Source organism: Megalobrama amblycephala, linkage group LG11, assembly GCF_018812025.1.
Source record: "Megalobrama amblycephala isolate DHTTF-2021 linkage group LG11, ASM1881202v1, whole genome shotgun sequence".
Classification (NCBI taxonomy): Eukaryota; Metazoa; Chordata; class Actinopteri; order Cypriniformes; family Xenocyprididae; genus Megalobrama; species Megalobrama amblycephala.
In genome coordinates, this window is record NC_063054.1 from 27,750,435 (window position 1) to 27,775,884 (window position 25,450).

At 36.5% G+C, this 25,450-nt stretch overlaps 1 protein-coding gene across 9 annotated transcripts in view; it reads left to right on the forward strand.

The window, feature by feature from the left end:
* LOC125278215 (phosphodiesterase 4D interacting protein) overlaps nucleotides 1–25,450 on the forward strand; it is a 75,820-nt gene that overhangs the window by 17,605 nt on the left and 32,765 nt on the right. For 4 of the 9 annotated variants that reach the window (XM_048207125.1, XM_048207129.1, XM_048207128.1 and 1 more), the window contains exon 1: nucleotides 22,252–25,273. In XM_048207125.1, the coding sequence (XP_048063082.1) occupies nucleotides 24,068–25,273 (1,206 nt within the window). In that variant the 5' untranslated portion in view covers nucleotides 22,252–24,067. Of the gene's footprint in view, nucleotides 1–13,912; nucleotides 14,027–15,992; nucleotides 16,070–19,651; nucleotides 19,776–20,878; nucleotides 21,046–21,181; nucleotides 21,339–22,140; nucleotides 22,195–22,250; nucleotides 25,274–25,450 lie in introns of those variants that run through there. The other 5 variants (XM_048207131.1, XM_048207133.1, XM_048207134.1 and 2 more) reach the window with 2 other exon arrangements.

The window sequence follows — 25,450 nt, forward strand, 5'->3', positions numbered from 1 at the left end:
GCCATATTTTTATGAATTGCTTCAGCACTTAGTGGCAGACCTAATGCCGCAATTATTGTACAATAAAGCAAAGACATTAACTGAGGTCAAAGAACCAGCAAACCATACTATACTCTGTAAATCTTGACAGTCGCTGGCCAAATTGCATGGCAGAGCTGGATTAAAAAATGAAGAAACATTCAAATTTACAGATTTAATGAGACCTCAGATGATAAATGAGTTGCGGTCAGATTCCTGAATGACAGAAAGATCGGCCGAGTCTTTTTTCCCTATTCAAAAAGGCTTTTAAATCATGAAGCAAACTGTTCTTAATTAAATGTAACCTGTCTTTTGTGTATGCCAGCACTACTCATATATCATTGTAGTGAGTCACTGTGTAAATAGGAGCGAGTGCTTTAGGCCAGGGCTGTGACACACAACTCTGTGCTCTGACCCACTGACTCTCTCTTCTACAATAGTAAAAGGGCTTTGAAGCAAAGAAAAGCATTTATGCGTTTGTTTTAAATTTGATTGTGTGGACAATAGAGCGTTAAAAGATCGCAATCTCGATTAAAACTCTCACGTGATCTTATTCCTAAATGACAGCGATTCAACTATGTCTATTAAATCAAGTACGATCACAGCGAACATTCAGATGTGCGTTAGCAATGCCTTTGACCCAGAGAGAGCAATTGTCAGGTACAGTTATGAAACCGTCTCAACCACAGTATCATTATTTCTATGTTACAGTAATTCAAATTATCACAGAAGTACTGGGAAAAGTTTATAGTCCAGATGTAAACACTGATGTCTTTGGTAGTGAGCAAAATACAGCTAATCGCCTTTTGAAAGTAACTTGCTTCAAATAAAGATTGTATCAATTGCATCGTTACACCAGTAGCTGGCGTCAAGTGACTGTTAATAAAATGTATTTATCATTGAATCATTTAAGAGATTCATTCAAAAATACTGATTCATTTCAAATTGAAACAAGTGTAGTCATTATGAGTGAGTCATTGAATCATTCATTTAAAATGATATTTTAATCTTTAAATAGACTGTAGCATATTGTCAGAACCTAAGTGTTATTTTGTTTAGTTGTCTATTCAGAATTGTGGGAGATTTGTGATCCCTATTTTAAACAAAAATGTCTTGAATCAGGCAGCTCTAGTGGACAGTCTATTTCATGTATTAATTCTCAGGGATTTTTTTTTTTTTTTTTTTTTTTTGAAGATTGTTTTGTTCAGAAAATGTGTAATGCATCATTTTTATTGAGCCAGTTATTTTAAAATAGATCTTAGAAATATAAAAATATTTTTATTTAATTAATGTTGATATATATATAGAGCCCCACATCCAGCTTCACATTTAGAGGTCTCATTGTTGATTTGGATGGAGCAGAATTGGACTGTTTTTTTTTTGTTTTTGTTTTTGTTTTTAAATTTTTTATTTTAATGTTTAATCCGTTTCTTCTCCAGATGTTTTGCTGTTGGGTTCTTCAAACAGCTCTGTTTTGTTCCAGTGTTTGGTGGTTTTCCCCTTCGTTCCATCTTCTGTTTCCTTGGCCCACTCAGGTTTTGCAGTTTATGCAGTTACATTTTCTGACATCTTGCCAGTACTCAAATGTTCTTTAGTTTCTCTGTCTGCGCCGTGCTTGCGCTCTGGCGTGGTAGTTTGGAATGGTAATAATACTAATTTCATCGGGGGCACTCTTTCCTGGGGGAAACTTAAAGGCCGTGAGATCATATTTTGAGATCTCAGTCCAGTTTTGACATCAAACGCACAGGCCTGCATGTTCTCAGGCGAGGCCGTAATCCGATTTTGAAAATATACCTAACGTCTGCTTTAATGAGCTAACTCGAGTGCCTCATACCCCCTGTGAAAATATTCTAACTGCCTATGAAATACAAGAATTGAACCATCAAACCCTTGTTAAAGCACTCAGAGCTCAGGGGATGATACTGTGCGGTGGAAGCACAGTGCCGTTATGTGTTCTGGCTGGTTCTGTAGAAACGGTGGGCCACTATAGGCCTGGGAGGATGGAATAGCAGTGTTTGTAAATACCACTCCAATTATCGGTAATGCGCCACTAATAGGAACCAGCTGAACGTTTATTTAATTTGTCAGAAAGGTAAAATTAAGAAGAGCAAGACTCAGAGTCATGGAGCTGAATTGAGTCTGTACGGTTCTCCTGCGCCAGTGTGTTTTTGTTATTCTTGTTGATTTTTTTTTTTTTTTTTTTTTTTTTTTTTTTTTTTTTTTTTTTAAGGCCATAATCAAACATTTAGCTGGTCAGGAAATGCCGGAGGTTGACTTACTCTAATTGGATTTCAGAATATTTTTCCACATCTCCTAAATAAATCATACATCTTGGACAGAATAAATCAGATTAAGATATTTTTATTTCCGAAAAAAAGGGGGAAAAAAATTAAATCCCAGTCCAATTAGATATGTACACTGTCTAATATCATGTTTTATTTTTTAGAACTTATTTCCTGAAGCTTAAATAATCACAAGCATCTCAGTTAACGTTACATCTATTTAAATTTGCACGGCACAATTTTGGGGTATAGGCTACCGACCATGAAATTTTAGATACGTAAAAACTAGGGCTGGGACAATATATTGATGCATCGCGAATAGAGAAATGATTCTGGATCGATTCTGATATTTTCCGAATGCATCATGATTTTCTCTCAAATCTTTTCTGAGCTCAGGTTGTTATAGCAGATGGCATTGTGTGCTTTAGAAACAGCCGTACTCTGCTTCCTTCCAATTTCTTACACATACCACTTAAAATAATCATTCATAAAGTTTGAAAAGATTGAAGTGAATTACAAGAGTGTTTGCAGTGGGCTGTTTACATTAATCTTGCATCATCATAAAAGCATTCTGAGGTGCAAATACATTCTCAGACTCGGCTGAACGCACGAGCGCTCTTCTTCATGAGCATTTGAGTGTGCAGTTAAAAACTAGCCTAGAGCGCCATCTGCTGTTAAAAACTAAGCTTAGAATCGATTTACGATGCATTTGGAAAATTTCAGAATCGATCCACAAATCGCGACGCATCAATATATTGTCCCAGCCCTAGTAAAAGAGAGATTCTCTCCGTACTATCATAGCAAGTATACATTATTACATCGCACAACCAAGGTTGAAAAAAGCCTCATGCTTTTGTGGCAAAAGCCAGAAACTTGGCTGAATGTGTTAACCACTGATTCTTATAAAAAATTGAAAAAGGGAAGCCATGAAAGATTCAGATGGTCTGTTGTTCATTTGAGTACGCAGTGTTTGACAGTAGCGCGCTCAAACGTCACTCTGTAATTATATATAATGATAAATGGCAAGTAAAATTGAAATATGTCAGGCACTATCATTCTGTGCATATTATGTATTTTTCAGTACCTCTCTTACACGTGTACAATGAGCATGCCTGTTCTTTATATAAATCCTTTGTGGTCAAGAAAATAGTAGGTAGTCGTACATTAACTTAAAGTGCCCTAAAGCAAGTTCTGTGATTGTATATTGCCATTCACCCATATATAAATGGACAGCAGCAAACTGGTACAAACACAAACCCATGTTTTTTTGTCAGTGTCTTATGGGAATGCTTACTATAGGCTATTTGTTATTAGCGAGAAATCTAGAAGTTAAATGAAATTGTAAGCACTGTGTAGCTGCTTTCAGTTCAACTTAATCTATTCTTAATAAATTAATTCGAGGAATAGGAGAAATTAAAAATAATGAAATAAACCGTATTCATTTTATTCTCTTTGAAAGCGAGGAATTGTACTTCTAACCCAATGGGTTTTATTAGTCGCAGTGTTTAAATGTCTGCTGTTAAAAGCTCAAAACGGCTATAAAGGAATTTTTTTCCAACTGCAGAAATCTGTGTTGTCTATATTTCAAAGGCCTGTAATTTCTCTTTTCAGTCAGTGAATCCACACGGACAGATGCTGGAAGACTGCAGTGACCTGTGGAGGTCTGGTTGTTGGCTTGGTTGGATTTTTTTTTTTTTTTTTTTTTTTTTTTTTTTTCCTGTGCTCTGGTTTTAAAGAATGACTGCTCTCTTTGTTTCTGAGCTCTGTTTAATTCGAAGCAACTTTCCCAATCATGTTAAGCAGAAATAGACAGAAGACAAAGAGAGTTCGAGGGGAAATTCTGTTGCACGTCACACATGGACAATAGCATTCGACGCAAAAGTCCATGACAATTGGCTGCGGGTTTCAGAGCTGGTTGAACTTGATCCCATAATTTAGTCTCACCATAAACACACTGAATTAAAGGCAGATTTAGTCTTTGAAGTGCGACTGAAAACCAGTGTTTTATTTTGCTTCTTCCAAACAGAATTCAGCCTGTAACATGAAATGCTCGCGCAGAGGAGGTCTCGTTCGCTGTGTTTACGGTTTGCTCTTGGAAAATGCCTTGCTGGACAGCTTGTGACACAGTAGTCAATCTCAGTCGCTTTTTGTTGTACTTCATTTGGGAAAGCCAGTATGATCACAGTGACTTGATTTGTTTTACAGTGACTTTTATGTGTACATAAACATCAGTGATTATTCTTTCACTAAGTGATTTCTCATTTGAGATCAGATACTTCTGTTAAACATAAGAAGCTGATTGCTCATTTGACATTCTGCTAGAAATGGCAAAATCTTGTTGATATAGCAAATCCATACAGTGACGTGACGAGACGCTCTCAGTAGAACAGCTTTGTGTAGAAATGTGCGGTGTAATTCGTTTTTAATTGCTTACATTTAGTACGCATGGTGCATCAAAACATGTTTTGCCAGATTTGACATCAGTGATGGTAAATTTTTTATTTGAATCAATAATATAAAATATTAAAATCTAGGAAGGAAATAAACTACTGTTTAAAAGTTTGTAGCTTGTAAGATTTTTTTTATTGTTTTTAAAAGAAGACTCTTATGTTAACCAAGGCTTCATTTATTTAATTAAACCAAAATTTATTACAATTTAAAATAACTGTTTTCTATTTTAATATATTTTAAAAAGTAATTTATTCTTGTGATGACAAAGCTAAATTTTCAGCATCATAACTCCAGTTTTTAGTGTCACATGATCCTTCAGAAATTATTCTGATATGCTGATTTGGTGCTCAGGAATCATTTCTTATTATTATCAATGGCTCAGCATGATGAAGCGATCCCTGTTTTCTCTGATGGCTTTATGTTGTTGACTGTGGAGTTAAACCTTTCTTTAAAACTCAGATTACTGTCCTTCCTCTCATTACCGAAAACAGATGTGGAAATAATGAATTGGTTGCTATCAGAGAGTAACATGTGCTGCAATTGAAGAGATGTATGATGTAGTTCCTGAGTCACAGCAAAGAGGCTTAGCATTAATTGGAATTTAGCAAAAAGAAGAAAGATGTGAGTAAACAAATTAACAGACAAAATGGGAGATGGGAATAAGTCATCTTGTGTAGTTTGGTCATTTTGCAGCCGTTGTTGTGCTGAAGCCTGAATTGAAGCCCAGAGGCTCAGCGGGAGTGGAGTGGATGCGAGCTCAGCGACGAGAGCCATCCGTCACACTCCATGCCCAGGGACGTCCACGTTTGCCTGGGTAAAATATCACAACCCTGCAAGGGCCGGGGAACTCCGACAGGAGCATCAGATCTTTGGCCAAGAAGGCTCTGGTCTGGTATTCAGTGTCAAGCTGAAAAGTAATCTCACTGTTAAAATGTATGGCTTGGATGTGTAAATGGCACCAGGATGTGATGTTCTCTCTTCATTTCCTTTAGAAGTTACTGCAAAGAATGCAGATGAAAATTGACTGAGCTATTGCAGTGTTTTGGTTGTTTTCGTACACTATACACCACCATCAGTAAAAAAAAAAGTTCATACTTTTATTATGCAAGGATGCATTTATTAGATCAAAGAGTGACAGTAAATACCTTTATAATGTTACAGAAGAATTCTATTTCAATTAAATGCTGATCTTTTGAACTTTTTCATCAAAGAATCCTTTAAAAAAGTATCATGTTTTCAACAAATTAAGCAAAAATATTAAGCAGCACAACTATTTTTAATGTTCATAATAGTAAGAAATGTTTCTTGAGCACCAAAACAGCATGTTAGAATGATTTCTGAATTATCACGTGACACTGAAGACTGGAGTAATGGCTTCTGCTTTGCCAATGCTCAAAAAAATGAACTGGTTTGAGTTGGACAAACATAAATTAAACAAATTAGTTCAGTCAAATCAACTTTTATGAGTATTTAGTACTTTCTTTTTCTTTCAAGTTCACAGAACTGATATATTTTCAGTAAACTGAACTGTTTCATTGTTTTGAGTTTTATGAACTTATTTATTTTAATTTAGATGAACTTAAGTTTAACTGAAACTGGGCTGGGATTTCTTTTTCCCAGCATGCTTTGTCTATGGCACTTGAGGGAGAGTAAATGCTCAAATTAAATGTTATATAATTGTTTGCGCAAGATTAATGTTAAGTGGGAGATTTAGTAGTGATTGTTTTGTCATGCTAATTTAGAAGAGTTTCTGTTAATGTGGGTTTTTGGAGAGTTACCATCATGGTGACAAGCGGTGCATGTGGCTTGGTTTGAGAGCAAGTATGTTAAATTGTACTCTGTACTCATTCAGCAAGTACTATACCATGCTATTGTTAACATGTTAGCAAATTAGCAATTTAGCATTTTCTGAATTAGCTTGTTACAGCTAGCTAAGTTTACACTAATAAAAATATTTACATTGAAGTTACAAAATAATTTGAAGTTAAATGTATGAATTAAGCATGCTGCTGCATGAAAACTTTGAATTTATTAACTTAAAAATTTTGCCTCAATTTTTTTGAGTTTTGCCAACTTATTCAGGTTCACAGTGCAGGAATAACATTAAAATATATTCAAATAGAAAACAATTTTTGTAAATTATATTTTTCACAATATTACCGTTTTACTGTATTTTTGATCAAATAAATGCAGCCTTGGTGAGCATAATAGACTTCTTTCTAAACCACCCCCCCCCCCCCCAAAAAAAATTTTTTTTGAAGCTTAGTGTTGCTGCTCCGAGCATTTTCATTCTGTTGACACCTTTATGTTATGTTACCTTTACACTCGACATCATTAATCCCATTAGCTCCTTCTGCGTTAGCCACCAGGGTGACTTTACCTCATAAACGTTCTGCCAATGAACTGTTAAAGCCAATACGAGGGACCTTGACTTTTTCACAAAAATGTAGTCACCACTGTAGGGGGCCGGGATAGTGGTTCAGATACAGAACCTGCTTTCTGTACGGCAGTGTCGCTGTGTTGAGGTGTGTGTTTCTCATATGCGTGTCTGGCGTATGGCTTTCGTGTTTGTCTGCGAGTGGTTGTGCTTGCGTGTTAGGCTCAGTGGGGCTGGCATAGTGTGTGGAAAAGCTCTCCCCTCGTCTCAGTACGATGCTGGCAAACAGGCAGAGGCTCCAATGTACACGTACCACTAGCACCATCCCGTGCCATCGCATCTGGAAATTATTTACCAGTGAGAGAGGACGAGGAGGAGATTGTGAATGGAAAAAAGAGGTTACATAGGGGGAACTGAAAAAGGAGTTGAAAGAGTTCTCCAAAAACTGACAATTCTGTCATCTTTTAATCGTCCTCATGTCATTTCAAACCCATGAAACACAAAATATGCAGCATAAAAGTGATGGCTTGTGCTGTATTTCGAGACTTATGATAACTTTATGTAAGAAAAGACTGAAATTTAAATTGTTAATCACTGAAAATTACATGAAATTCTTCATATTCATTTCTAGATATTTTTAAATATCAAATTGGACCAGGGTTATTAATTTCTAGATATTATTATTATAGGTTTTTGTTAATATTTTGAATTCATTTTTTATTTTTTATATTTTCCGTTTTCATTTTAATTGTAGTTCAACTTTTCGTTATTTTGTTGTTTTGTAATTTTTTGTGTAAATGTGTCTATGTAGTTTTTATTTAAATGTAAAATATTTAAATTAAATGAAAATTAAAATGTTACCTAGGCAACTAGCTAAAATAAAATGTTTAATTTAATTTTTTTTTTCCAGTTTATGTTCAGTTTGTTTATTTCATTTCAAGCATTTTATTTCCTTTTTTTTTATATGTATTGTTTAGTTTTGTTAACTATAATAACCCTAATCGGATCCCACTGACTTTCATCGTTTATTCATTGTACATTTTTCAAAATATCTTTTTTTATGTTCCACAGAAGAAAGCAAGGGAAATAATGATGCAGCCTTTTCATTTTTGAGTGAACTATCCCTTTAAGACAGATTATTTGACATTTTGGGTTCAAAATTTGTATTTTTGCATCATTAATCGAAAGAATTGTTTTCAGATTTAGGTTCATGAAACAATAGCTTGAATCAAGCTAAAAGAGAGGTTCCCATCCACCTCCCTTCCATTTATCTTTTCTGTCTCCATGGCAACAAGAAGAATGTCCTGTGGAATTGGCTCAGGAATCTGGGTCTCTGCAAGAAGGCACGAAAATACATGAAAACGCCACAACAAACTGTTGCTGAACTCATTAGTCAGATGTAAGGTGACTCATTACTTAAGACGATGCAACGGTAGTTGTAGATACAGCGGAGTGGCCGTGACTGTTGATTTTCTGCTTGATTTATGTCTGTGTTAAATAGAGCACAGTCTCTGAGCTCTCAACCCTCTCAGGCTTAGCCTGTCAGACTGAGTTTCACACAAACACATCAGCCATGTGCTTCGGTCATCATAATTACAAGATTCAAATAAACACAGAAATGGTCCAAAATAATTGACGTCTTTATTGGACTGTAAAATTGTAGTTAAAATAATTTGTTCTGGATTTAATTTGTATCAGATGAGAGATGTTGCAGGCCTTCAGCATGTTTATAGCACATCAGGCTGTTTAATATGTTTTTATAGCATTATCTAAAGGCATTTCCCCATCGAGTCTAAAGACTACATTTGCCAAGGGGTACTTGCTGCCTCAGTCTCATTTGTCATTTGATAACTGAAATATTTCACTACATGAATGAAGGGTGTCAAATTTAGTTTGACACATTTTATGCTTTGTTTTTGTGTGCGTGTATCTATATTCCAAATTGTTCCAGAGAAAAAGGTTATTTCTCAGCAGTTGCTCACAAATTGTGCATACTCATTTTCCCTAGTTTTACATTTAGATTACATTTGTCATCATTTAAAACTCACTTAAAGGGTTTATAATGGGAGTAAATGGAAACCGAGATTTTGAAGCCCAAAAAAGCACTTTTATGATGAATGGATGTTACCATGTTCTCGGTTACCATTCGCTCCCATTATAAAGCTTGGAAGAGACGGCATATTTTTTAATATAACTCCGATTGTTTTTGACAGAAAGAAGAAAGTCATTTACACCTAGAATGGCTTGAGGGTGAGTAAATTATGGGATAATTTTCATTTTTGGGTGAACTATCCCTTTAAAGTTCATATTTAAAAAAATGTACTCTGTATTGTTGCCTAAAATCACTGTAGCATTTAAAATGATTGATTTGGGGGTTTTATTTAGTGTTCTAAACATAATAGTATAGAATTATACATTACTGCTAAAAAGTTTCATTATTGCAATTTTAAATAACTGTGTTCTATTTTAATATATTTTAAATGTAATTTATTCCTGTGATGGCAAAGCTGAATTTTCAGCAGTCGTTACTCCAGTCTCCAGAAATCACTGAAATATGCTGATTTGTTAATAAAAATGATTCTTATTATTATCAATGTTGAAAATAGTTGTGCTGCTTAATATTTTTTTGTGGAAACCTTGATCAAATTTTTTCAGGACATATAAAACACAAAAAGAAAATGAGAGATGTGTGTATCACTTGCTGTGTATGTTTCTGTCCTTGGACACCCTGTGTCACCTACTCATATTGCGTTACATTCATTAATCAATTTGTCAGTGCAGTATTCCATAAAACTGCTGGATACTGATAAGATATGAGAGAAGTGAAGCAGCAGTTGGGACTCAGAAAGCAAGTGTCTCTGACACAGGGCGCCATAGCAACGTTAAACCGTCTACAGTAAATGCAAATGAGGGAGACACAGAGCTGTTCACGAATACATTCCTGCACAGAAACAAGAGCGACCCTGTCTTCGGTAATTAGATGTGCTTCATTGCAAACTCTGCATTTTATATAGCTGTTCTGTTGTATTTTTAAGAGATTGTAATCGTAGCAAGATTAATAAGGCTTGGATTTAAATGTTCTCTGTGTCTGGGAAATATCACACTAATATTATAGGACCTGCTGACTGAGTTTGTTGCTCATTGTCTTTATACATAGTTATTATTATGATTAATGACTCCTAGTAATGATTGATGTATACTTTCATTCCTAATTTCTAACCAAAAGTCCATATCTCTTGTACAGCTTGTCATCTGGCATTACTTTTATGGCAGACAAATCCCTTCATTTGCATTTTTTCGGTATTTGTAATCCTTTAAACGAGCCAGTTCCCATTAGCCCGCTCATAATATCAAAGCTCAAGTACTCAATTAGAGTCAGTCAGTCAGCTCTGACAGCGAATGGAGACTGCATGTACATGAACCTCGGTACGGCACACAGAAGCTCACTGTCTTTGGCCTCCCTGTGTCAGACCTCTGCCCATCACACAGCGACAGAAAGACAGAGTCCAGGCGCTGATGTGTCTCTTTACAAACATGTCAAACCTCCCATTTTCCTCCCACAACGGAAAAGCTCAGACCTGTAGAACTCAAGTTCCCTCGCTGACAGACCGAGCAATGCAATCACCCTCGTGATGGGGCACAGACAGCAAGCGCTAGGGAAATATCCATGACAGAACAGTATTGCATTTATGTAATCCAGTCTCACTGCCTCTAGCAACGTCTAAGACTGAATCCAGATTTAAATGAATAGGGTTTGTTTAAATTTGAAGTGCGATATTTCTACAGTATGTATGAGCCCCTAATGAGTTTTTAGGGGTCTCCAGTTGTCATTCCCAGTTGTCCTAGACTTTGAAGTTTAGCTTTTTGTGCAAATGAAATTTCTCTTTGTCGTGAAATCAATCATGTTCGGCTTTATTACTTATTTAAGCCATCTATTGATTAGTATTATTTTGTGCAATATTTTTTTCATCTTACAAAAACTAATTTTTGAAGCTTGAATTTGAACCCTAGCAACTCATATTCACAAACCTTTTTTCTTTCTCTCTCTCTCTTTGTGAAATAATTTTATTGGGAAATGGTGAATCTGTCTCCACATAAGTGTTTGGCTTGTTGATGTATATGTTGGTTGGGGTTTGAGGAGAGATCCAGTCTAGAATTCCTTGGTGACAGCTGGTATAGGATACCTCCTGAAAATAACCCTTTAGTCTTACTAAAGTTCACTTTCTGCAGAGTTTAGATCCATACTGCCCTCCAATGGTTAAAGACTGTGACAAATAAAGATAAATTAAAGTGCATATTTACATGTAAATAAATCTTTAGGTGGGTCATTCTTATTATTCATACATGTATTAATATATAGGATAAATGATTAAACTCATAATGTTTAAAGACACAATATCGTTCAAAAGTTTGGGGTCTGTGAGATCTTTTAATGTTTTTGAAAGAAATAGTGCAAATCATATTAATTAGTTTTCTTTTGTCAAAATGTTTTAAATTATATTAAAGTATTATCTGGAAGAAAAATGTTGTATCAAAATATTACTTTAATAATAATTAACTGAATAGTGGTAGCCTAATTATATTGGTCATTTTTAAATACTCACCAATATGGAACTTCTAAAATGAAAATGAAGGCATTTCTTCATTTTTCGTGCTCTAATCAAAATATTTCATACCAAACATAATATTGTATTAATTGGTAATAAATTGCTTGGCTTTTTTCTTTTTTTTTTTAATGACATCATACTCAAGGAAACATTTTCTTTTGTGTGTGTTAAAGGAGTCTTAAATGCTTTTTTACATTTTCAATGTAAAAACTGTTTTCAACTTTTTTTTGTGTGTGTAATGTTGCTGTTTGAGCATGAAAAAGGTCTGCGATATTACAAAGAACAAAGTCCACTCCAAAGTTGTTATTATTATTATTATTATTATCAGTATGTGATTATATATTATTATAAAACGGTTAATTCCTGTCCTTGATTCTGATTGGTCAATAGCTGTGTTTTATTCATGATAAAATACAGCTATGGCCGCTTCACCCAACGGTTCTGTGTATCACTATACAGCACCCTTAGCAACCACTCTTAGCAAGGTAAACTGTTTGTTCTCAATTGATATTGTTCATTGAAGCTTACTGTATTATGTAGAAGAGTGTTGTGAGAAAAAGATTGATTGAGCGAGTGTATTACCTGCATTCAGATTTAGCATTTTCCTTCAGGTCAGTCCTATGCTCATAATAAAAAATCAGTTTAAATGTCCGATGTATTATCTTGTCTTTTTAACAGTTAATGGGTTTTCCCGTGACTGACATCGCTAGTCAAAGCATTTGTCAGTTGCGCCTTGTTCCGTGTTCACAACAATTCAGTCTTTTCAATGTAAAAGTCTTCGCTACTGACTGACACACTCATTAAAACAGTCTTTGCCGCCATCTAATGGTGTAATATTGTAACTTCTGTTGCTGTTCACTGTCGGGACTATTTTTTCCGGCGTAAGGAAGGCTTTAGTGAAAGTTTACTTCATGTAAGTTGCGCATTGATATATATTTTTGGCTTTAATATTTGTATTGTGTGATAACTGTTTTATAAAAGCAATAAGGTACTCGAGACTAGTGCTGTATCGTGAATAAGTCACGGCTGAAGGCACCGCTTTGCGTCCTGCCAAACAACATACATATACAACTTACATATAGTATATGCTAATTATTATATCAGTAAGCGCTGTCTGGAGTTTTCCTCCAGGAACGCATACGTCATATCAAGGCATACGCCAAAAAAAAGGGGGCAAGGCCTCGTTGAGTTGCGTTAGTAGTGTGTTTAAACTTGCAGTTATGGTGAGGGGCATGACATTTCTGAAACACGGTCAAAGCGGTTGACCAATCACAACACACTACTACATCTAACCAATCAGATCACATTGTGCTTTTCAGAAGAAGGGGCTTCATAGAGACTGGAACTAAACAGAGCGTTACTGACAGACTGGGAAGAGAGGTGCTGCAATAATGTAAATGGGGAAAAAAAAGTGTTTTTTTTGTTTGTTTGTTTTTTCCCAAGCATGAAACCTATTCTAGTAGACCCCAAAAACAAAATTAAGACAAAGGGCATAATGGATCTCCTTTAAACAAGTCTGTTCACTTATTGTTTTTTTATTATTTTTATTTTTATTTTATTTTTGTTTTTTTATTATTCTTATTATTTTCGTGGTCTGCAGTCGACCTGAATCACGACAGCACGCTGTCAGTCACAGCAAATTGTTTTGAGAAAGACTTGAGGAACAGGTTTAGTAATAGTAGTTATCAGATAAAGGATGGCAGTAAATTCAGTTGAATCTAGTTGAGTCATCCACTTTTGAAATGTCTGATTTTTAGCATGTAAGCCTCCTCTTCTCTCTCTGTCTGTTCTATTTCATTGTCTGGATCAGTTAGCACGTCAAGTGTGTCCGTGATCTTTGAAGGTAATTCTTTCTGGTGGCTGTTGAAGTAAAAAAAGATCCCAATAATCACTCGGACACCCCTCCTTCTTTGCATACACCACACATGGGGGGTGGGGGTTAGACCCCTTTGAGAAGGAGGACCCTCGGTGTGTCACTTACAGTTCATGCAGTTTATATTGATGTTGTTGTCCTAGTTTTTGAAAACCTACTACATCTTAGTTGGATTCTTTTAGATATCTTCAATAGCATTTAATGTGAGCACGTGATTTAGGCAGTATGGCGCAGGTATGAGGGGTCTGAGAACCCCTGCGTGAAGGAAGCAGTCATGTTTAATGGCTACCGTACTATTTCACAGCACCTCAATGACCTGAAGAAGGAGAACTTCAGCCTCAAGCTTCGCATCTACTTCTTGGAGGAGCGCTTCCAGCAAAAATTTGAGGACAGTAGCAGTGAGGATGTCCACCGCCGGGTGAGTGTCACTAGGCTACTGTTAAGGTGTTGACGTAAACAATTAATTTTTGCAACAAATTATGAACCAATTATTAACCTAAAGGCCATTCTATTGCCAGAAAATGCACATTTTTAGCATGTTTTATGATCATAAGAAAATACAGGGACAAGTCACATTTTACTCCAGTTCATGTTGATATTTTGTGATGACCAATGTTATGGTAAGTTGTCCTGCCATTGTGCAATTAAGCAATTATGAAATTCAAAACAATTCATGAAACACCAAAAACTGTAACAACAAATGATCAAGCCATTATTTTGGCCAACAAATATTGCATTTAATAAGTAGAATTTTTTTTTTTTTTTTACATTTGAAACACACATGAAAACTGTCACTGAATATGTTGGAGGTGACCGTAAGCTTTTACATAAGTAAATTCGAGTACTATAGCACTTGTTTTGCTGGCTTGACAAATGCAAAAACCTAAAATAGCCCATAGATTAGAGCCGCAGACACCCAACCATCCAGTAAGTCAAACAGTGAACAACAACTGCAGCCTGGATATGTGGCTCTATTTAAATAAACAACATTAATATGGATCAGCAGTCTCTTGCACCTGTTACAAACTGACTATCGGCACGGGAAAAACTGGATTATGGGTAGAGTTGACTGGCTGCGTCTGGTTGGGTTTGGTTACTATGGGGAAGTAAAGGTGACACTTTCAGCTGTTATCTTCCATATACTACTATACCAGTCTGAAACACAGAAAAAGAAGAGTGTATCACGATGCATCACTGTGAACTTTAAACATACTTTTGTTGCATATAGAGTGGCATACAGGTCCAAAAGTCCAAAAATCTGCTATTAATAAACCAAAACTCTTTACTCAATTTTTTTTGCTGGTAAAAAAAAAGAAAGAAAAAGGTCAGACTTTTGAACCCCACTGTATATTTATGCATCACATGTCAGGTCACATATAAAGGCCCATTATTCCTAAGGTGTATGGTTATAATATTCATGCATGGAGCATTAATATTGTAATGAAATCCACACCATTACAGTATACATGGCCCAACAATCTTGATTGGAACAATTTAATTCATTTTGATTAATTAGATGAACATGCATTCATGCACAATTGGACTTAAAATAGCATTGCTTAGCTGTTCTGGTAACTGATACTCACAACCTAAATGTGTGTGCAAAGAAAGCCCAAAGACGCTGTATTATTGCCAAAACCAGGCTATTTCTGTGTCTGACCTTTTCAAATGAACCTGATAAAACAAATATTAGTCCCACTGACCCATATAGGCGGCACAAATCATTAAGAACGACTGATATATGACAGCTGCTCCTGAGTGCTTTCATTCATCAACCACCATTTTACGGGCAAAGCTCTCTGAGGGTTATGCATGTATCGTTTCAAGAACATACCTATGCACACACAAGTACAAGCAGAGACTGATCTCTTGCCAGCTACATTGAGTATCTGGTGGTGAGAGTTATAAAAGTCTCTGTTGCTGTGGCCTGATGCATTGTGGGAAGAGAAAAGTAAAGGGGTCATGTTTGAGTGTATGTCAGAGAGAGTGAAAGAGCAGGTGGTTGGCGTCTCTTGTTCTATTTTAGGGTCTCCTCACACCCATGAGACTGCAGCTGCACGTGCAGAGAGCTCACGCAGGCTCTGCAAACTCAGCAGAGAAGATCCATGAAATATTTACAACTTTATTTTAAGTGTTTTTAATTGAGCATATTAATTGCAGAATAATTTATATGAAAAAAGTCTCTTGGTGGAAGCAAGCATGAATTTCTAATGGACGATTATTAACTGTGCAGAAATAAAGACAGGAATGCAATGTGGTAGAATATATATTTTTTTTGAAAATCATATTTTTGAATGCAATACATGCAAAATCAAAACATTTGTCTCCAGATTCTGCAAAATGTGATTGCAATGAGTTTTTCAAAGAATCTCTTTGTTTTTCAGAACATTGAGCTGAAGGTTGAGGTGGAAAGTTTGAAACAGGATCTCCAGGAAAGACAGGAACGGCTTGACAAGGCCCTGTAAGTATCAAACAACACAAATATATTCTTTATATCTTTATATATTTTCTGTTGACAAATTACAGTCCCTACATTCACACAGCAGAATATGGTTGTCAGTCCTGAGTACTAAATCCAGTTACATTTACACGTCAGTTATAAATTAAAGTATAAATGAACTAACTCCCTTACATTTTTAACTATCTGCATTTTCAGAGCTTATATGGACAGAGTAATCTATTAGTAAATGATACAGACCGTGGGAATGCAACCTTTTAGTTGTTAAGCTATACAGCTATAAGAAAAAAATATAAAATGATAATATTTAGCTAAGTATCATATCATATAATTAAGTATTTATTAAGAGTGCAGATAGTGAAGCCAAACATAATCAGGAAAGCCGTGAAAGCAGCTGAGACAGAAGTCTGTGGTCTATGAATCTGTCTGTTCTTCAGTCTGGTGATCCTCTCTCTCACTCATAATGCTGGGCTGCTTCCAACTACTATCAGCACAACTGCTTCTCATAGGCATGTGCGACTTATCTTGCTTTACTGCCAAATGCAAAAGGCCAGAGCCCACTGCCAAGTCCATGTCGAACACTTATCAGGTTTGGGGGGCAGGGCGGAGTGTCATGATGCCCTTTGAAACATGTACCGCAGCACACGGCTCTGTGACTTTTTGCTGATGGAGAGGGTATTTGAGCCCCTTTTTTTTTAAAAAATAAGTCTCTAATACTCACCAAGGCTGCATTTATTTAATTAAAAATACAGTAAAAAAAACAGTAATATTGTGAAATATTAAAGGTGCCATCAAACATTTTTTTACAAGATGTAATATAAGTCTAAGGTGTCCCCTGAATGTGTCTGTGAAGTTTCAGCTCAAAATACCCCATAGATTTTTTTTTATTAATTTTTTTAACTGCCTATTTTGGGGCATAATTAGAAATGCGCCGATTCAGGCTGCGGCCCCTTTAAATCGTGCGCACTCCGCCCCCTCCTGAGCTCTCGACTCTATCATTGCATAAACAAAGTTTACACAGCTAATATAACCCTCAAAATGGATCTTTACAAAGTGTTCGTCATGCATGCTGCATGCATACATCGGATTATGTGAGTATTGTATTTATTTGGATGTTTATATTTGATTCTGAATGAATTGAGGCTATGCTCCGTGGCTAACGGTTAATGCTACACTGTTGGAGAGATTCATAAAGAATGAAGTTGTGTTTATGAATTATACAGACTGTGTTTAAAAATGAAAATAGCGACGGCTCTTGTCTCCGTGAATACAGTAAGAAACGATGGTAACTTTAACCACATTTAACAGTACATTAGCAACATGCTAACGAAACATTTAGAAAGACAATTTACAAATATCACTAAAAATATCATGTAATCATGGATCATGTCAGTTATTATTGCTCCATCTGCCATTTTTCGCTATTGTTCTTGCTTGCTTACCTAGTCTGATGATTCACCTGTGCACAGATCCAGACGTTAATACTGCCTGCCTTGCCTTGAACATGAGCTGGCATATGCAAATATTGGGGGCGTACATATTAATGATCCCGACTGTAACAGTCGGTGTTATGTTGAGATTCGCCTGTTCTTCGGAGGTCTTTTAAACAAATGAGATTTATATAAGAAGGAGGAAACAATGGCTTTTGAGACTCACTGTATGTCTTTTCCACGTACTGAACTCTTGCTATTTAACTATGCCAAGGTAAATTCAATTTTTAATTCTAGGGCACCTTTAATACAATTTAAAATAACTGTTTTCTATTTGAATATATTTTAAAATGTAATTTATTTCTGTGATGGCAAAGCTGAATTTTCAGCATCATTACTACAGTCTTCAGTGTCACATGATCCTTTAGAAATCATTCTAATATGCTGATTTGGTGCTCAAGAAAAATTTCTTATTATTATCAATGTTGAAAACAGTTGAGCTGCTTAATATTTTTGTAGAAACCCTTATTAAATTTTTTAAGGATTCTTTGGTGAACAAAGTAAAAAGCTAAAAAGTAAAATGTTTTTTGGTAACAATTTAAGTCTTTACTGTCACTTTTGATCAATTTAATGAATCCTTGTTGAATGCAAGTTTCAATTTCTTTCAAAAAACAAAAACAAAAAACATTTGAATTGTACTGTACGCACCTGTCTATAGCGACAAGAGCTAATTCATTATCAGTAAAACACACAATGAGCAACACAGTCCTCACGTAAGTGGGGTTAAGTTTCGTGCCTGATGGCAGAAGCTTTGGTTTTTCTTGTACAGTCGAGTGGAAGTGTGTCAGTAATGTTTAAATTTACAGTAGGATCCATTGGCCTTCAGGGGATCACCTGTAAATGAGACCCCCTTCCTTCATGTTATTCTTCAGGTGACATCATTGTTCTGTTGAAAGGCCAGTTGCTGTGTGTCATTTCCATCACACGCTCTGTTCGGTTCTGATGATGTGTTTGCCGGTGACCTGCGTCTGAGTCTTAGGAATCGTGCAAAAAAATCCCCTCATAATTTCTCCTCGCTTTTTTTTCTTCATAGCTTCCTCTAAGACACTCAGAACTAACATTCTGTTCACTGAGGACTAAAAAAACAAGCAGAACTGAATGATATCACCTCCCGAGCTAAATGACATGTCTGTAGGCTGTGATTACTAACTGTTTTAGTGACTGATCAGGACGATCGCTCAAACCGCTCGTTGCAATAATGGATGTCCTGGCACGGCGCAGTTAAAAACCCAGAGGTGCCATTTGCTCTAGATCAAACAATTACAACGGGGTCAGTGCCGCAGCCATCATCACGTTCAAAAACAGCTCAGCTGCAGTGGAGCAATGGGGTCTGGAAAAGCCGTTATGAAGTCCTTGAGAGGCTTCCAGAGCACTGCGCTGAGTGAGAGGCTCTCACAGACACTCCAGAATACTTAAAATGTCAGAGCTATGCCCTTCACACACACAAAGAACTGTTAAAAACATCCCAGAGGAGATGTGAGCAAAGATTGTTACGACTCACCTTTGTGACTCTCTTCTTTTGCTTTAATACTCTTTGGGGATTGAAAAATGAAACAGAGACTGAAAGGTATGAATGTGCTCAGGGACAAAGATTAAATAAATCAAACATGACCACTAGTAATGTTTTTCCCCCAAAGGACACTGATACATTTACCCAAAACATGATTTTTGTTTAACATAATTTTTGTATATAATTTTTAGAATTTTTAATATTATATAGAGTTTTAGAATTAAATTGGTAAGTTCTATATATATATATATAATCAATATAAACACTGTGCCATGCATATATAAATTGTCATTTATTTCAGTGAAAACACTTCCTTTCTTTGTAAACTAGGCTTTTTATAGATTCAGCACTGTTTGCATGACACAATTTTGTTTAAATTATTGTAATGAGTGCATTTCAATTGATCATGGCAGAAGTAATTAATTGTTTTAGCCTCTTAGTTAACCTAGAGACACATCCACAGTGGCACAGGCAGCATTCAGATCAAAAGCATCCTTTTCCCATTTGTATCTATGGATTTGTTTTGACGCATTCTTTCCGAATTGTTCACTAAATCTATTTTGTTTGTATTGTGTTACTTCACAGAACCACAGCAGAGAGTTTGACCAATCAGAATGAGGTGGAGGTGCAGCGTCGCTGTGAGGAACGGCAGCAGGAGATCGGACATATGCAAGAGATTCTGGAGACCAAGATCCAGCTTCTGCAGGAGGTACACATTACATTCCCACACACACACAAAAAAACTGACGCAAAACAAAAAACCACATCTACAGCGCTTAGTATTTAAAACACTTTTGCTGCTTTTGGTTACTTACTCTTTTAAGTGTGTTTTTGAAACAAAGTCTGTATAAGAGACTTTATAAAATCATATACTTATTGTGTTTTAACATGCAGAACCAAAACAATTTTATTTTATTTTATTTTATTTTAATATGCAGAACCAAAACTATTTTTATGTTATTTATTTTTTTATTTTATTTTATTTTAATGTACAGAACAATACGGAAGAGGATTAGGGCCAAGCAATAATAAAAAAATAAAACCATCTTGAGATTAAAGTTGTTAAATTTCGAGAAAAAAGTCGAGATAAAATGTTGTGAATAAACTCATTAAATTACGAGAAAAAACTAATTAAATTTCGAGAAAAAAGTCGAGATAAAATGTTGAGAATAAAGTCATTAAATTACGAGAAAAAACTCGTTAGATTATGAGAACAAATTCGTTAAATTATGAGAAGAAAAGTCGTTAAATTTCGAGAAAAAAAGTCGAGATAAAATGTTGAGAATTAATTTAACGTTTTTCTCGTAATTTAATGAGTTTATTCTCAACATTTTATCTCGACTTTTTTCTCGAAATTTAACAAGTTTTTTCCCGTAATTTAATGAGTTTATTCTCAACATTTTATCTCGACCTTTTTCTCGAAATTTAACAAGTTTTTTGTCGTAATTTAACAACTTTTCTTCTCATAATTTAACGAATTTGTTCTCATAATCTAACGACTTTTTTCTCGTAATTTAATGACTTTATTCTCAACATTTTATCTCGACTTTTTTCTCGAAATTTAACAAGTTTTTTCTCGTAATTTAACGAGTTTATTCTCAACATTTTGTCTCGACTTTTTTCTCGAAATTTAACAGGTTTTTTCTCGAAATTTAACAACTTTAATCTCAAGATGGTTTTATTTTTTTATTATTTCTTGGCCCTAATCCTCTTCCGTAGGTACCAAACTATTTTATTTTATTGTATTTTTTTCATTTAATTTTAGTGCAGTTTTTTTTGCATTTTATTTTATCACATTTTTTTTATTTTCAGGAGGCTCAATTGGCAAGAAGTGAAGCAGAAAAAATGGCTTCTCTGGCTGACTCGGAAACCCGACGCTGTTTGGCCCTAGAAAGGAGGATGATGATGGAAATGCAGGAGGGAAATGAAAGCTTGTCTGCCGTGGCACAGCATGATGAGATGGCTGCTGAGAAGGACAGGTAAACATTACAGCACTGACAATGAAGATTACTGAATATGCTGCAGTTAATTCAGGGATTGTTTTAAATAGTGTTGATTATTCTGATATTCTGTTACTCAATCTCTGACGCCTTTTCCTCTCTCTGTTTCTCTTAGGTTAATAGCAGAACTGAATGAAACCGTATGCAGGAGAGAGCAAGAAGCAACCGATCTGAGTGCACAGAGGGATGTCCTTACTGCAAAACTAACTGAGCTGGAAGAGCAAGTGCAGAGCCTCAACTTCTCCCTCCAGCAGAAAGAGAAACACACACAGGTAGCTATACAATAGGACTCTCATTCATGTAAACGCACATACACAGATTTAACATGGCCCAGATAATCAGTAACCCCTGCAGCCGCCAGTGTGTCACAGAATAATGCTTTTGGCCATATAATAGCATACATACTCATACACACACACACACACATAATTGTGTGTTATATGTGATTGTGCATGTGACATCTGGCTCTTCTGTACTCTTCAGTGTGGTTAACTAGGTCACTTTGGCCTCTGGCCCCTGTTCAACCCCAAAAGAGAAAATGGGTTCGGATATCAGACTGTATTTATAAACACATACACACACAGTCATGCCGTTGCAAATAGGTCATGGCACATGCAGGAGTGATTCAATACTTCACCCAGATTAGTATATTTACAGTATGGGTATAAATCACACACACAAGATGATTTATATTTACTTCACCTTAGATTCATATGTAAACTGAGACGTATAAAATTAGTATAGCCTACGTGTAGATAAACTTGTTTAACACTGTAACGACAATAAATCAAATTGACTAGAAAATGCAAATTGACACAAATGCAAAGGAAATTGTTTAACCATATAAAGCTTACTGTGTCATATTTGAAATGCAAATATCTAAATTATCAACATAATCAAAACTTTGCTGAAAACATTTTATCTAACGGTTCAATAAACTGTTCCATTTCAAATAATTATATGGCTTTACAGACTTAAACAGAAAAACAAAATCAAAGATTATATTAGTCTTTGAACTGTGCGAACATGGCTTGTTTTGTCAAGCTGCAGGCTACATGATTTTCTCCTTTTTAGACCCTCAGAGAAGAACTGGCTCATGGAAAAAGCAGCACAGAGAAGGAGATGCAAGTAAGACTTTTCTTCTATTATTATTTTATTAGTTATTATAAAGGTTTGAATGAATTGTCCAATTTTTAGGAAAATGGCTGTAATTTAGCTGAACAAGCAGCATCCCCAGTGTGCTGAGAGCGACATCTAGCGACAGTGTACAGCAACAACCATTTAAACTTGACAACTGACAACTGAACTTGTCGTTTATCATCCAATCCAATGTTTTTTACACTTTTTCGGTCTTTTCATGTATTTTACATGAAAGTTGTTTTACGTTCAGTGCTGCTATTTGCTCTTGTAAATATTTTTTTGTAATGCCATAGAAAAAAAAGACACAACTGAGGGGTTAAAGTCTGTACACAGAATAATAATGACAAATCACAGTTAATTTTACAGTCTCTCAGCAGCTCCTTGCCATCACTGTCACTGGTTAACATAAACAATGAGATAATACTACATTTGCCTGATTAGGATAAATAGGTTTTTGATTAAGGGTGTTTTGTGTTTTAGCACTGTTATGGTGTTCTGTCTCCGTTGTCTAAATTCTATAGACATTTGAATGAAAAATCCACACAAGGACACCACAAACTGCCAGAATGTGCAAATATGCCATAAAACATGACATAATTCAGTTATTTCTAGCTAGAATCAATATAAATTTATATGCGACTGATCCATCTATTCCCACAAGGTTGGTGTGTGGATGTTTAAATCAACATTCTTCACTGCTGCCATTTACAAGCAGTGTTGAAATGCAGATTTGTATGTCCTCCCCATTATTACAACTGCACATTTACTATAATGCTAATAAAAACAACCATTCACACAAATTCAGGATTGTAACCAGGAATATTTAGATCAGTGGTGTAAATAGATATGATGAAACCAGGACGTCTGAAAATCAAAATCACTTTCCCAGTTGCACTTCCTTTGGCGAAAATGGAAATAAGTATGTAAAGCAGTGTCAGCTTTTGCTTGGCTTGTTCCCTTTGTTCGACCGGTATCACTGCAAATACTGAGGGGTGATCGGAGAATTTACAAAAACACCGCTGACAAACAATAAACGACAAAAGGACGATTTAGATAATAATTGTAATATAATTGCGTATTCGGAAGTCAACAGCCGTTGCTACGTTTCAAATAAGTAACATTTATTGTAGAAACGCATATTTGTGACACCCCTTTTTGGCCAGAAAATGGTACGCGCCATTTTCCCTGCCTCACTTCTGCCACATCGTTTGCTGCTTCACTGTCTGTACAGTGAGACCCGATTATACACTCAGAATGTTTGCAAATCTCTACTGTAACCATCCGGGGATATAATGTGATATTATTTCCGTTTACAAGTCGTGTAATGGTGGTTATATAAAAATGATACGTGTTTTAAACCGGAGTCGGTCGGTGGGATTTAAATGATGTCCTGTCATGTCGGCGTCTTCACAGAAGAGCGAATGAAACATTATCTGGACCGCGCGAGTGAAGGACAAAACACGCATCTTTATTTCCATTGACGAGGACGAGCATCTCGACATCGAAATCAAAATCGAGATTTATTTTCAGCGATATATATACTTAAACAACGATCTCAAGGACATAAATAAGGACATAAAATACTACAACTTTAAGATATAGTGGATTGACTGGGATAAATGAAAGGCGTCATCTAATCTATGACAATCAACCTGACGTGAATTTATGATCATTTACAATTACTATACACATATATATTTAAAAAGATAAATATTAGTTGCCTTTATTTTTTAAATGTCTTGTTTTTCATTGAAGAAAATTTAGAAATTTAAGATCTTTATATGTCATGACACATTTTCACTTCCGCTCTTGGTATAGTCTTGGTGCAAACACCTGTAGATTATTATTCAGTTGAAGATTTATGATGTTGGACTCGAAGATGAAGGACGTGTGTCGCATCTGTGCAAGGGAGCTGTATGGTAACCAGCGGCGATGGATCTTCCATCCAACTGCCAAGCTGAGTTTGCAGGTGCTGCTGTCCTACGCGTTGGGCAAGGAGATGACCCGAGATGGCCGTGGAGAGTTCGCCTGCAGCAAGTGTGCCTTCATGCTGGACCGAATGTACCGCTTCGACACTGTGATCGCCAGGGTGGAGGCGCTGTCTGTTGAACGAATGCAGAAGCTCTTGTTGGAGAAAGACAGGCTCAGACAGTGCATTGGTGGAATGTACCGCAAAAACAATGCTGATGATTTTGGAGTGGATGCCGGTGCTTCGGACTCTCCTGTAGTGGACTTCTCCAGGTTGCCTGAAGTTGAATACAGTGCTCTACTGCAGGAGGATCTGACATACTCTGTCTATGAGTCCTGGGCTGAGCAAGGCACTCAAGAGCAGGTTCAAGACCACCAATGCCCTTTTCACAATCAGTGCCATGCAGCAGCAGATGCCACTTCATGTCCCCGACCCAGGAAGTGCAAAGGATGCGCTGCACTGCGAGTGCCTGATTCAGATTATGAGGCGGTGTGCAAGGTTCCCAGGAAAGTGGGTCGGAGCACTTCCTGCGGGCCCTCAACACGGTACTCCGGTAGTGTTCCGGACAGCGCTGAGGAGACCGTCCCATCTGCTCCTCCACCAGAACCCGAACCTGTAGAGAACAACCAAACACGCCACCCCAGTGATCCAGAGCCCGTCGGCATAAGTCCTGCCTCCTCTGTGGAGTCTTTGGACACTGCTGTCGATGTCACCCAAGAGTCTCATCCAAAAGTCCATCCTAACACCATGCAGGGAGAGTTTGAAGAGGAACAATCTACTATCAGGAGGCCCGACTCCAGGCCTGCTTCTGTGTGTGGAATTGACATGGCCCTCAACCTGCTTAAAAGCTTTGAATATCACCCTCTCCAGAGTCACAGAGGTAGTCGGATTCCTGTGCTCCTCAAACCTAACCCTACACCCATGGAGAGCCCTTACCCTCTGCTTCAGGTGCCTCCCACTGGGATAGAGTGTCCCCTTTCCCCCCATCTTCCAGATGCTCCTTCTAGCATCCAGCAGGAGCTTCAGCTAGAGTTGGCAGAATTGGAAGACCTGTGGTTGGATGATTACGTTCAGTGCAAGCCATCAGGGCTTCAGAAGGTACATAAGAAGACCTAAAGATTCTCAGAAAAACATCAGAATGAAGAAAAGGAGGAATTAATGAGGGTTGTTTGAAAAGAATATTCTGTGGACTGTCCTTTGCCTATATTAAGAAAGAGGAAAGATGAATTTATAGGGCACAAACTAGATGAGCTGATCAAGGACTCCCTCAGGCTT